At 45.5% G+C, this 14,174-nt stretch overlaps 2 protein-coding genes across 3 annotated transcripts in view; both read right to left on the reverse strand.

Annotated features, from left to right (window-relative positions):
• Positions 1–3,280: 3,280 nt before the first annotated feature.
• On the reverse strand, positions 3,281–5,171 carry LOC119305144 (peptide-N4-(N-acetyl-beta-glucosaminyl)asparagine amidase A-like). The gene has a single exon (XM_037581745.1). The coding sequence runs from the start codon at positions 5,119–5,121 to the stop codon at positions 3,481–3,483; it is 1,641 nt and encodes a 546-aa protein (XP_037437642.1). The 5' UTR covers positions 5,122–5,171; the 3' UTR covers positions 3,281–3,480.
• Positions 5,172–11,720: 6,549 nt separating this feature from the next.
• The window catches only part of LOC119305145, a 9,131-nt gene continuing 6,677 nt past the window's right edge, over positions 11,721–14,174 (reverse strand). Inside the window, exons 2-3 of one of the 2 annotated variants that reach the window (XM_037581747.1) lie at positions 12,877–12,959; positions 11,721–12,058 (exon numbers count right to left, since the gene is read on the reverse strand). In XM_037581747.1, the coding sequence (XP_037437644.1) occupies positions 12,905–12,959 (55 nt within the window). In that variant the 3' untranslated portion in view covers positions 11,721–12,058; positions 12,877–12,904. Of the gene's footprint in view, positions 12,079–12,876; positions 12,960–14,174 lie in introns of both variants that reach the window. The other variant, XM_037581746.1, reaches the window with a different exon arrangement.

A 14,174-nucleotide genomic window follows, 5' to 3' on the forward strand; every position in this document is an offset into this window, starting at 1 on the left:
CATTTGGTGTCTGAATTTTTCTGTCTTCAGATAGACAATTTATATTCAGATGATATGGGTACTTCATATTAGGGAGAAATTTAAGAGTGGAGAGCATATTAAGTTATCATCCGTTTTTGACATACCAAATTGATGCTGGAACCATATGCATTGGTAATGTTAATTGCCATGGCAAAAATACTTTTTAATAAAATTGCCATCAGTTTCTTATTCAGTAAATGATGGACATAGCAACTATGCATTATTCTGTAGGAAGTTCATCGAATTCATTCATAACTTGGCAAATTTATATATAGTATGTATGGCAAATTCACTTACACATTATGTTTCCACAACATGGCAAATTTTGTAAATTTCAATCTTTGTAATATCCACATGGCGACGGGGGTGTAATGGGCTGCACCGATTCAGATGACCGTGAGAGAGAGGCTGCCTGGACGGCTGCATGGCGGCGACCAATTGAATGGCATGGCGCACGACTTCTAGGTGTGCCTTCTGTGATGGCTGGCCGTGTGGCCTTGCAGCAGAGCGGGGATCGAGCGGGCTGCTAGCTCATCGTTTCTGTTGTTGGTGCGTCCTCATTTTTTCTGCTACTAGTATCTTTCATGTTTCTTCAGTTGTATTGCTTGCTAGTACTCTGTTATCTCCAAGTTTATTTTAGCTAGAGGAACCATCTTTTTCGTAATTCCTTTTTCTGTGATGGCAACTTAAGATGTTTTTCCCATGACAATTATTTGGTCATGTTTTTATATAGTTCTATTCCAGTAGCGATGGCATTATAGTGATGAATTGCGTGATGTGATGGAACTTTTCATCCATTTTCACATTCTCCAAAATTGCCATGGCAACTTATAGTATAGATTATTTTCCTACAAATCATCTGATTCGGTAGATGTGAAGCTCTGGAGAGCCATGGATGTGCGTGGAGGGCCATTTTTTCTACTACTAGCATCTTTCGCGTTTCTTCAGTTGTATTGCTTGCTAGTACTCTGTTATCTCCAAGTTTGGGTTTATTTTAGCTAGAGGAACCATGTTTTTTGTAATTCCTTTTTTCTGTGATGGCAACTTAAGATGTTTTCCCATGCAATTATTTGGTCATGTTTTTAGATAGTTCTGTTCCACTAGTGATGGCAATTATTTTTGCCATAGCTTGTTTCTTGGTCTGGTGAGATCGTAAGATTGCTATCAATACCTAATTTTTCAGAATGATTTTTTCTGAGACAACATGTTTTTCGTTTCTGTATTTTTGTTAGAATGATTTTTCTGAATTGAAGCTCAGTTCAACACAACTGCAACTTAACTTCTGTTCACATGGCAAATTTGCCATGGCAAATTCATATGGTCCCATAAAAGCAATTTTTCAAGGAAAAAGTGTTCATGGCGTTTTTTAGTTTTTTCTTACCATGGCAAATTTAGTTTATTGCTCTTGTCAAATTTGGAGTACTATTTTTCGACCATGGCAAATTCAATAATTGAGCATGGAAAATTTTAGTGTTTTGGCCATGGAAAATTTAGTTTATTGACGATGGCAAGTTTTATTAATTGACCATGGCAAATTTTTAAGTTCTTTTTCGACCATGGCAAATTTAGTTTATTGACCATGGCAAGTTTTATTAACCGGCCATGGCAAATTGTAAGTCCGACCATGGCAAGTTTAGTAATTGACCAGGGCGAATTTAGTTTATTGACCATGGCAAGTTTTATTAATTGACCATGGCAAATTTTAAGTCCTTTTTCGATCATGGTAAATTTAGTAATTGACCATGGCAAAAAAAATTGGTAGATCATGGCAAGTTTAGTAATTGTTAAGAACATCCACATCTTCTGTCATGCCCTTTTTCGACAAATTTTACTTCATTTTTTGCCATGGCGAAAATACTTTTGTTCACATGGCAAACTGTAGTGTAAGTTGCCATGGAAATTTTTAGTTTAAGTTGCGGCAAATTTATTGTAAAGATCATGGCAAGTTTTTTTTTAACAATGATGGCAAATTTACATTTTCTAGAACATGGAAATTTTAACTATGTAGCAAGGTAAATATATTTGTATAGCCATGGCATTTTAAATTTGTTTCCATGGCAAAAGTACTCCATTTTTGCCATGGAAATAATTAATCCATTTTTTGACATGGCAAATTTAACTCCATTTTTGCCATGCCAAAAATATTTTTGTTTTCACATGGCAAATTTTTAGTTTAAGTTGCCATTGCAAATTTTATTTTTAGTTGCCATGGAAAATTTATTGTAAGGAGCATGGCAATTTTAATTTAAATATTATGGCAAATGTACATTTTATAGAACATGGCAAGTTTTACTATGTAGCATCTTAAATATACTTGTGTAGCCATGGCATTTTTTAGTTTATTTCCATGGCAAAAGTTCTACATTTTTGCCATGGCAAATTATCTAGATTTCTGTGTGATATTTATTGTAAAGTTTTTTTTCTTCAGTTTTTTAGTTGGCTTCATATTTTTGATGGTTTTTTTATTTACCTAAATGGGCCTATTTTGGCCTGCCAGCAAAAGTGACACGAGGGTTTTACTCTTTTTTGCCATGGAAATTTTTACTTTTAATGGCACGGGAATTTTTACTTTCTTTGCCATGGCAATTTTTACTCTATTTTTGCCATGGCATTTTTTACCTCTAATATAATCTGATGCATAAAATAAATCTCTAGATTAACTTCTCTTAGCTGCCATGGGAACATGACATATTTTGTAGAAAATGTTGAAGATGGTAAATTTGCGTATAACATAACGTACATTTTTTGTGCAGAACATGGCAAATTGTTGAACAACTTTTTAGTAGATTTCCCATACTATTTTAGTGTACTTACATTCTGGACACATGAGCATGTCAACTTTTTTCATAGCTTTGCACAATACCATGGCATTTTTTGTCGTGCAAACGAACAATGTCTATTTTTTCACAACAAAAATAGGGCTTTTTAGTTCTTATGGGCTTTCTTTTTGTAGAGAGGAAAGGCCTGTAGGGCTTTTTTCTTTTTATGGGCTTTTTTTGTATAGAGAAAAGATCGGGGATGGGAAGGAGCGTTCGGGCTGGGAGGCCTCTCCTCCCGAACGATTTCGTTCGTAGGGAGCCGCCTTTCGTACCGAACTCCTCGTTCGGTCTGGGAGGCCCCCAGACCGAACGCTCGGTCCTTATCGACGTCTTATTTTTTTTTCCTTTTTGACGCTGATAAGAATAGCTTTCTCAACATGGCTTGCTTGCTTTGTCTCAAGTACAAGGGCGAAAACTAAAGTATGTAATGATTCCTCATTCTCCGCAGTCAAGAGCCGATTGTATTCTGTCGTTGGCTTGTATGCTCGTAGGCTTGTTGTGGACTGTCATAAACTGGCAATATAGGAACTGTCCGGGCTTCATCTATTAAAAATATGGTACGTCATTGCTTTTGAAAAAAAAAAGAAACTGCTAGGGCTTTACCACACGGTACACTTTATTTCTTGCTTGATTCTGTAGATCAACGCAATGGCCCCTTGACGCACGCCTCACTGGACTGGTCCGTCACGATGCTGTAACCGCTGCTGGTCACGTTCCTCAAGTAGCACCCGTCGGTGGCCTCGTACCTGTACGTCTGCCGTATGCCCCACGACGCCCCGGCGACGCTGCTCCGCTGCGTGTTGCGCAGCAACTGGTACCTGGGCCCCGACGACCACCGGCCGGCGGCTACCGTCGTCTCCTCCAACCCGTGCGTGACGGTTACCTGGTCCGCTCCTGAGTCCAAGAAAAGCGGGAACCTCTGGTGCGTCTGCACCGAGTAGTACAGGACGCCGGCGACGTCCGTGGCGGCGACGCCGGCGTGCGCGACGGTCGTCTGGTTCACTGTCTCGCCGGCGTTGGTGCTGTCGAAATCGAACGTCTGCGTGGCGTTCGTCGTGATGTTCCCGTACGACGACTTCACCCATCCGGTAGCCGAGACCTGCCGGCTCGCCGTCGTGCGGGAGGACGTCGTCGCCGCCGCTAACTCCGGCGCCACGTAGCTCACGAGGCCCGCCGCCGTGGCCGTGCTCCCAGGGTCCAGCCAGAGGTGGAGGTTGGCGTCGACGTACCACACGTCCACGGCGTTGGTCACAGCGAACGCCAACAGGTGCGCCTTGCCGTCCAGCATCTTGCCCAGCAACGGCGTCACCTCGACGTCGTACGTCGGGAGGTTGAAGGAGCCGATGCCGGTGATGGGCTGCCATAGAAGGGGGTCGATGCCACCGGTGAAGATGACGGGGAACGGCCACGCGGCGCCGGCGAGGACCCCGTCAACACGGACAGTGACCTCGCGGAACGGGCCGTTGGCATCGGCACCGGGCTGGTTTTTCCACCAGAACTCGTCGTCCCCGTGGAACGAGACGTAGAGTTCAAGGACCGCGCGGTAGGTGTTGGATGGCAGCGCGACGCCCTTGGACGCGACGTCAGTGGCGTTCTGGATCTTGTACCAGAGCCCGTCGTTGAGAGGTAAGCCTCTGGACATCGGGACGATGAGGTCGGCGGGAGCCACGGCGGGCGGCGGCGTCGTCGGCGTGCGGCGGAAGTAGAGGTGGAGCGTCACGTTGGCATAGTACACGCCGGTGTACTGGCTGTTGACGAGGTTCTCCACGAAGACGGCGAGGGTGGAGTTGCCGGCGGCGAGGAGGGAAGCGTACCTGGTGATGTCCTTGGAGACGGACCAGACGACGCCGTTCTGCAGCGGCTCGGCGGTGCTGCCGCGGAGGAGCTCGGCGCCGCCGAGCCAGACGCCGAAGATCCTGTCGAACTGGACTCCCCGGCAGGTGGCGCGCCACTCGAGGACGGCGAGGGAGATCGCCGAGGCGCGGCCGCCCACCGCGGCGAGGCAGGGCGGCGGGGAGTAGGCGGCGGTGGCGGGCGGCTTGGTGAAGGTGAAGGCGAAGGAGCTGGATAGCAGGAGCGTGGAGCACGGGCCGGAGCTGCCCGGTGGCGGGCGGAGCGGGCGGTCCACCTCGAAGAAGGTGGTCGGCCGCGACGCGTCTGCCGGAGACGGTGCGGCCGCGGCGACGTCGACCGGGGATTTGCGTAGATTACGATGAGGTGAGGCGACAGTGGCTGGGACCAGACAAAGGAGAAAGACAAGGTGAATGCAGGACGCGGACATGGTTGAGGCTTGAGATCAGAGAGTGGAGGCAATGCCTCCTGAGTCCTGAGTCCTGACTGCGTGTAGCCGTACGTGTATCTCGTCTCGTGAGATGAGGAGCTTGGCTTAAAACTTTGCGGGTGCATGAAAAGGACGGGCCATGAGGTCAACGTCAACCTGGAGGATGCGATGCGTCATTCATGGACGACCTAGAAAGTCTTTCAAAATTCAAGGTCTTCCATTGGGTTGATTCAAATTCAAACTAAGGCCGTGAAATCGGTGGCCATACGGACACCGGCTCAAGCGGCGTCTCCCGGTCCAGTGCCTACCAATGAAAAATCGAGCCCTAGTCCAGTGACTTGATAAAGCAAGTCGTTGCAACAGCATTTTATCTATTTATTTTTGAGAAAGCAAGTCTTTCATCTTTGAGGACAAGCATAGTTTGCAGGCAGCAACCAAACCAAGATCCTACATGGATGAAGGAATTCAGGAGGATCAACAACAGCTAAAAGGAGCTACTACAAGACCCCCAAAGCACGATCGATTACTGCTGCGGCTACAAAGGGTAACGGCAACAGCTAGCTCCGCCGCTGACAGCTGCTTGCTAGCTTAGGTGCACCGCTGCAGGAACCAGGCAGGCAGCCAGCGGAGTGCAATGGCACACCTACTAGAGTCAGTTGCTTGGCCACTGGCATGCTAGCTGCAAGAAGCTGTGGCACATAGTACGATGCAACAAGAACGTTGTTCTCATCGCAGGGCATCAAGCCCTAGGTGAACCAGTATAGTATAGACCTCTTGTTTTTTACGCCTTCTATAAATTTCTAATGAGTAGATTTGGCCACAAGTGTCTAGTATGCGTGCTCTTCCAATGAGCAAATGGTACACTTGTTTTATGCTTTGGATTGATCTGCCCGTTATACTAGTAGTCATATATCTTGTCGCACCTCATTTCGTGTAGCCACCGCTACTGAAACATTCAATGTCGGCTCCGGAAATTGCTTCGGTGCATTAACTGCACATGCCTTTGGGTCAGTGACATATGGGTCAGCCGACTGTTGGACCCACTTGTCAATGGCCCAAAGGCACCTGCAGTTCCGGTAGGGAAGCTCAGTCCGTCGGCTCGAGTTGCCCAAGGTTGTTAGAATCGTGATTCTGTTATACGATTCTACGACTTTACGATCCAAACTGCCCCCTATGATTCTACAATTTTAGTTCGTAGAATCTACGTTTCTACGATCCTGATAGTGAAGATTCTATGATTTGCGATCCTACCATCAGAGCTCCGATCCGATTCAAAATCACGATTCTGATAACCTTGGAGCTGCCGCTCAGCCGCTGGAGATGAGAGTTTATGATAGGTACTTGGTAGACTTGATGTAGAACCTCCCAGCAATGGTGTCAGAAATTCTTCCTGTTATTTTTCCCTTGAAAAAAAAGGGTGATGTAGAAAAGTAGAGATAGGTATTTTTCTAAGTAAAGAATCGAAGTACCAATCCAGTATGAGGTACAAGCAAGTCCCCAAATATTGCACCTACACAAACAAACAAATACTTGCACCCAACGCGATAAAAGGGGTTGTCAATCCCTTCACAGTTACTTGGAAGAATGAGGTCTGATAGAGATATGTATAAAAGATAAGTAAAAGTGCAAAATAAAGTAAAGGTAAATGAATTGCAGCAAGGTATTTTTGTGCTTATGGTTTTATAGATCTGAAAATAATATGGTAAAAATAGACCTAGGAGCCATAATTTTCACTAGAGCAATTGATAAAAAAGCGCATAGTATGACGACATCCAAGGCAATGATCATGAATAAAGGCATCATGTCAGTGATAAGTAGGCTGAAACGATTCTGCATCTACTATTGTTACTCCACACATCGACCGCGATCCAACATGCATCTAATGTATCAAGTTGACAAAAACGGAGTGACGCCTTAAGCAAGATGATATGATGTAGAGGGATAAACTCAAGCAATATGATATAAACCCCATCTTTCTATCCTTAATGGCAACGATAAAAATATGTGCCTCTCTACCCCTTATGTCACTGGGTGAGGACACCGCAAGATTGAACCCATCACAAAGCACCTCTCCCATTGCAAGATAAATCAATCTAGTTGGCCAAAACAAAATCAATAGATCAGAGAGAAATACAAAGCTATCTTAATCATGGATAAAAGAGTTCAGAGAAAACTCAAATAATATTTATAGATAATCTGATCATAAATCCATAATTCATCAGATCTCAACAAATGCATCGCAAAAGAAGATTACATCGAATAGAACTCCAAGAACATCGAGGACAACATTGTATTGAAGATTAAAGAGAGAGAGAGAGAGAGAGAGAGAGAGAGAGAGAGAGAGAGAAGAAGTCATCTAGCTACTAGCTATGGACTCGTAGGTCTGTGGTAAACTACTCACACATCATCAGAAGGGCGGCAAGGTTGATGTAGAAGCCCTCTGTGATTGAATCCCCCTCCGCTGGAGTGCCGAAAAAGGCCCCACGATGGTATCTCACGAGAACAGAAGCTTGCGGCGGCGGAAAAGTACTTTTTTTGTGCCGTCTGACATAAGGGGAATATTTGGGTATTTATAGAGTTGAGATTAGAGTTAGGAGAGCCACGGGGGGCGCCACAAGCCTACCCCTCCCCCCCAGGGCTTGTGGCTCCCTCATCGGTCTTCTGGCCTCTTTCCGAAGCTTCGTGGTTGTCTTCTGGTCCAAGAAAAATAATCGTAAAATTTTATTCTGTTTGGACTCCGTTTGGTATTGATTTTCTGTAAAAGACAAAAATAAGGAAAAAAACAGCAACTGGCACTGGCACTAGGTTAATAGGTTAGTCCCAAAAAATGATATAAAATAGCACAAAAATGCATATAAAACATCCCAGATGGATAATATAATAGCATGGAACAATAAAAAATTATAGATACGTTGGATACGTATCAAGGCCTCGCACACCATGATGAAGGTGGCGAGATGGGGGATGGAGTTCGGGGCTAGATGATGAAAATTCAGCCCGTGGTAATACATGATCCCAAGCATGAAATGATGCAATGGAAACCCCAACCCTCGCATGAGGTGGGGGACAAAAACCACCCGCTCCCCGGCATTTGGAGCGGGCACCTGCTGGCCAGCGGCGGGAGTGCGGGCGGTGATGTCGACGGCCAGGTAACCCGCATTGCGCAGCTCCTGGATGGTCTCCTCGGTCACGATGGAGCCACCCCAGTGCCCTTGGAGGGTCTCAGCCATGGTTGGCGTAAGAGGATGGGCTCGTTAAAGAAAAGGATGTGGAATCGGATCTGGGCACTGGAGCTAGACGAAGCAGCAGATGGGGAGAATGGGAGCGTGCTCAGTTGCGTTGTCCTCCCTTTTGTTCTTATAGGCATGTGAAAGGCCAAGAGTCCCCCTCGCCGCGCTGATAAGCTCGCCACCCCCATCAAAGATGTCGTTGGTCGTACGGGGGGAAACAAAATCTTAATGATATCCCTGATAAACGGGTACGATCTCTGCTTCCAAGGGACGTGCTAGCAAAAAGGTTTGCCTCGGGCCGTGATTCGGGGGAAGCAGTAACTGCTCGACCCGGTGTGTGGTGAGGCGTTTCGATAAAGTTGTTAGACAAAGTGGGACTATTCACACCGAGGTGCTTAGCCTTCGAGACTAAGACACCCAATCTCTTTGGGCTGAGGGTACGGGTTCGGCCGAGTTCTGGCTGGCGTCGCCCCCTTGAAGGAGTGGTTTGAGAATTACAGGGAGAAACTCGTCTATAGAAACAAGGACTCCGGATCCGAGGTGGTTATCATCAGAAACGTCGTCCTCGGCACAGAAGACCAGTTCAGGGGTTACTGACGTTGTCCTGGATAAGGGGGTACTAACTTCATCGGCCCATTCTCCTCGGGTTGGGTCGACGAGCCCTCATTCGTAGTCAAAATGGACTCCGGAGGCCGCGTACAGGAGGCATGATCAAGACTGCCTCTCCCCGAAGACTTGACGTATACTGCAAGATCTCTGCCACCGCCTAGCTCTCTTAGTTACCGACCTTGTAACCCTAGATATCCTCCTGGCGTGTATATGAGCCATAGGGTTTAGCCCAGAGAGGGGACATCGATACAAAATCATTTATCTAGCCCTAGAGTTAGACCACACATTACGATCTTGAGGTAGATCAACTCTGTATTCGATACCACTTCATCAATATAAACAAGAGCAAGACGTAGGGTTTTACCTCCATCAGGAGAGTCCAAACCTGAGTAAACATCGTCTCCTTTATTCCTGTTACCCATGATCCCAAATCCACAGCTGGGGACCCCCTACCCCGAGGTATGCCGGTTTTGACACCGACGGTCGGGTTAGGAAACAAGAAATCAGAATTGGGAATGGACAGGGATTGAGGGAAGGAAATCAGGAATTGAGTGGGAGCAATTGATGGAAGGAGGCCGTAAACAGATCCAAAACGATTGAAAGAAGAGATAAAAAAAGTCTAAATGAGGTTCGGTGGGAAAGAAATCGGTGGACAATGGATATCGTATGAGAAGGGAGCGACGAGAATCGATTGGGGGTATGAAGCAACGATGCCACCTACCAACTCCCCAACTAGGAGTACAGACAGAATAGTTGTCGCGAACCAACTTGTGGTTGGATAGTTAGAGGGACTGTGGTGTATATGAGCGCTTGCATCTGTACTGTGTTAAAAAAAATTAGTTGCCGTGACTAATTTTTTGATTAGCTCGGTGTGGAGTTTCAACTATACTTGTTGTTCTCAACAAGTTATAGTTTTTGGCATCGTTAACCCTCAAAAAAAGGCATTGTTAACAAGTTATAGTTTTTTATATATTTTTCTGCATTCTACTCCATATAAAAGTATGGTATGGTATGTCTGGGCGGAAAAAAAATTGTATGCATTCGTGCTTGCAGAAATTTATGATTGATACGGCGTCTCACATGATAGTATCAGTACCCAGTTTTTTCTATATAAGTACCCAGTTTTTTTTAGGGAATTAGGGGAATATAAGTACCCAGTTAAAGCCGATCAATGAAGGAAAATAAGTTCTAATATAATCCTGGACGTGACAACTGACAACATGCACAATTAGGATTTTTTTTAGAATCACAATTAGCAAAGTTTGACAGAACAAATCATGCATTAGATGGACGTCAATACAAACTATGGCAAGTTTCGGATGTCTTGTCTCCAGATTTGTGAATGATGTTTTACCTCTTTAAATTGCAATAAAGCTAGCTATGATGACCCTCCCTCAAAAAATACAAACTATGGCAAGAGATTGGCGCTTGGCCGCCGGAGACGTGCATGACTCTGTCTCGGCCCGTACTACGTACGGTGCAAGACTACAATAAGTACCCCACCTTTGGTACAATCTATCAACGACCGATTCCTATGGCGTCGTGGGCGGACCTCCCACCGGATCTCCTAGACCTTGTCGTCGCCGGCCTCCCTAACCCCGCCGACTGTGCCCGTTGCCGCACCGTGTGCTGTTCATGGCACTCCGCCGTGCGACGCCATGGTCCCCAGGAAGCCCAGCTACCATGGATCGTCTTCTCCGACGGCGAAGTCATCACACCCACCGAAGGTCGCTCGGAATACCCCACCTTCATGCCGGATGATGATGATGATGATGATCGGAATGTCTCACATGTTGGGCTTATGAACGAAAAAGAATACACTCGCTGGCACCTAGTCCAGTCACACGGGAAGCTGCTCATGGTGAAGCCACACATCCATATCCTTCCGGACCATTCCTTGTCCATTCGCCAGGTTGATGTTTTCATGGCCGATGTTGACAAACGCAAATGGGTGCCCATGGCTAATGGGCTCGGTGGCGGCCGAGCACTATTCATCCACCACCACTTCTCCAAGTTTGTTTCTGCACCTTGTGGAGATATCAAGGAGGATGTGATCTATTTTGTCGAGTCGGGTGAGGTGTTCAATATGAAAACTCAGAATGCTAACCCGGCTAGGTTTTACGAGCCTGGCTACCTGGGATGGAATGTCATGTGGCTCTTCCCGCCGGAGTTGGTGCTTTAACAATATTTAGATAGTATTAATAGATTTGTTTTGTCTTCCTACATATTCATTCATATATAACAGTGGAATTTTTTATTCATACCCGATTTTACTTGCGTTGCTTTGGAAACTAGAGTTCAACTATTCCTCCACTGTCAATCTGCAGCTGCTTGTTGGGTCTACTTGTGTTTGGCTGCCTCTATCAGGGAACAAATCAATCACATTTATCTCTTTCTTAAAGCCAGTTTTTGCTTGAGATTATCACTCTTGTCACATGGCTATTTGGAGCACAAGGAGCGAATACATCTTCAAAGCCATCCAGGACCCAGCCTGATTTATTTATACACTAGTAGCGCAATGTTCGAAGAAGAAATCAAATGGCTTATTCAGGGAGCTATTTAAGGGGGAGTGGTATAATTCCTTTGAGGCTTGGGTTCTTTCTTTCCGATAGCCCCTGCGGCGTCTGTTGTTGTAATTTCTTTGTAACTGTACTGGTGGTGTAGCTTAGCTCTAGAGTTTCTTCTTTGTAGCTGTACAACTAGAAGCGAGCTTGCTCTCCAAAAGATCGAAACAAGAACGTCGACGCGTCCCAGAAGTGTTGCTGTTAACTGATGTTCTAGCTTAGCTTCTTCCTACAGCCATGACCTATCAAGTGTCCAGGGATAACTGAAGAGGATAACACCACTACCACTAAACTACAGTTAACTAATCTAGGGAAATTACTTAGTTGATGCTTTTCTTTCCCACCCTTTCATTGCGAACAGTACAGCTTATATATATATATAGACTATATAGTCAGTTGCATCACCAAGTTGTAAATACGTTATGAGAATAACCAAGTTGCATTGGCAAGATAATGACTGAATTTAGACTCCTCCCTTGGATAACTGAATGTGCGTCTCAGTGTTGCCTCTTCTTCCTGTCTTCAGCTCCCGGCCTAGCAAAAAGGGTAGATACCTACGTAAGAATCAGCAAGAAAATATCATCAGTGACAAACTATTAAGCCTCGCAGTGCAGTCAGTGAGAACACATAGAATCAATCATGAGACATTTATATGTAAATCTAGCGGCGAATCAATCAATTACCCGAGCAATATATACACCGCAAAAGGCCTCTTGGAACAAATGGCTTAAAAAGCACCAGCTGCAGGCCCAAGAAATGGAAAATGCCTTTTTCCTTTATCGTTCTAATGGATGTACTAAAACAATTTAAAGCTATTGTACTTGAGTCTGTGTTTGCATCTTCTCATGTATTCTTTGTCCTCTATATTGCACTATTGCCCCTTTGGGGACTAACAGCAGCACCACGGGAACCATGAACGTGGTGAGCCAAGAATAAGTAGGCTAAGAATGGTAGTTCAAGTGTTTCAGATGCAAATAAATCGGCATCGTCTTCCAGAGGTATGACACCTATGCAAATGGTGTCGACGGCGCTCCCTTCCTCTACTGTGCCGCAAAATATGCGGTCTACAGGTGGGGGCAGGAGCATCATCATGGTGATGTCATTTAGTGGCGAAGTCACATAGAAGCTGTGTAGTCACTTGACTACACGACTGCCGTTCAACCCGAGGCCAAGGTTTTCCAAACACTCCTCAACGCTACCAACACCAAAGAATAAATTTTCAATGGTAATAGTATTATTGTTTTCATTTTAGCATGCTCTTGAAGACTATGGCATTTCCTAAACAGAAAAGCTACATCATGACATAGTAAAACAGGACAAACTACATCAGAATCTACTCTGGTAAGAAATACCTTGAGTACTTTCTCAGAAGAATTCTAGCTAAAATGGCGTTGATGATGGCCCAGTGACCATTTTGAAGTCATGGAGAGGGTTCCTACAATGGGAGAAAACATCAGGCTAACTTTAAGTTGCAACTCTGCATTCGGTTTGGGCAATTAGATATATCAACATAATTACGAAAAAGAAGCATGGGTGCTGCCTTAGACTGGTTATTTCTTTACTAGTAACAAAGTTCACAAATAATACCGGTAGCATATGCCCAGGCCATGCACCATACCGCAACATCAAATTGCTAGCACTATCATAACATTAACATGATTTGCATCTTTTGTCAAAGTGGGGTTAATTGTTTTACTTCAGATGGCCTTCGTTACTAAAGAAAAGATCCAGAACTGAAACATCACAGCTTCATGGTTTACGTACAGTATGAATTGCTAATAACAATTGTGACAGGGAAGGGAACAGAACTGAAACATACTACAACAGAACATGAAGAGTTCATCACAGGTAACACATAGCCTGTCACCAGCCAGGGGATTTAATTTGTTCAGAGGACAAAACTTGGGTGGTCAGTTAACTGAATAATTACACAGGAGTGCTTATGTAAAAACAACAGCCTTTCAGGTACCTTTCTGAACAAGATTATTGAGAGATGGATAATGTAGTTGTAGAACATTGTACATTTCGAAATACATGATTGGAGTAACATGCATAGATATGTCATTCTATGAATGAACATAGTTCCTGGGCGCACATACATTTTTTAACTGTCTATCAATTTCAGGCAATGAAATTGGGAGCTTTGAGCTCCTTCAGTCGGAAAAAAAGCATGCATTATTTGTTAGACTATGTATAGCTTCTGTACCTATGTACGTATATGGTACATATTGTAACACAACCATTATATATAATGAGATAAGCCACCCCTAGAGGGTTGTGCTGGTTCCCCAAAACTTATTGTCTTACATGGTATCACGCTAGGTTACGATCGCTTCCGCTTCTAAACCCTAATACCCGCACCGCCGCCGCAGCGCCGCCGCCGCCTTCACCGCCGCCGCCGCGCCACCGATCGCGCCGCCGCCATGTCGAGCGCCGCCACCACCGGTTCCACTGCTGCGGGCTTCCTCCCGGCCTCTCTTGCGGCTCTGCTCAACCTCCCGCTCGATGCCGTCTCTGTTCCGGCTCCGATCGGGACAAGGAGCATCGGCTCCGTCTTCTTCACGCCGCCGGCGCCCTCGCTTGGGCGTGACCTCGTGGTCCACACCGCGGCGCCGCCGTCCGCCGCGGACTCCGCAGGCGTCGCCCCGCC

This window comes from Triticum dicoccoides, chromosome 5B (genome assembly GCF_002162155.2).
Source record: "Triticum dicoccoides isolate Atlit2015 ecotype Zavitan chromosome 5B, WEW_v2.0, whole genome shotgun sequence".
Classification (NCBI taxonomy): domain Eukaryota; kingdom Viridiplantae; phylum Streptophyta; class Magnoliopsida; order Poales; family Poaceae; genus Triticum; species Triticum dicoccoides.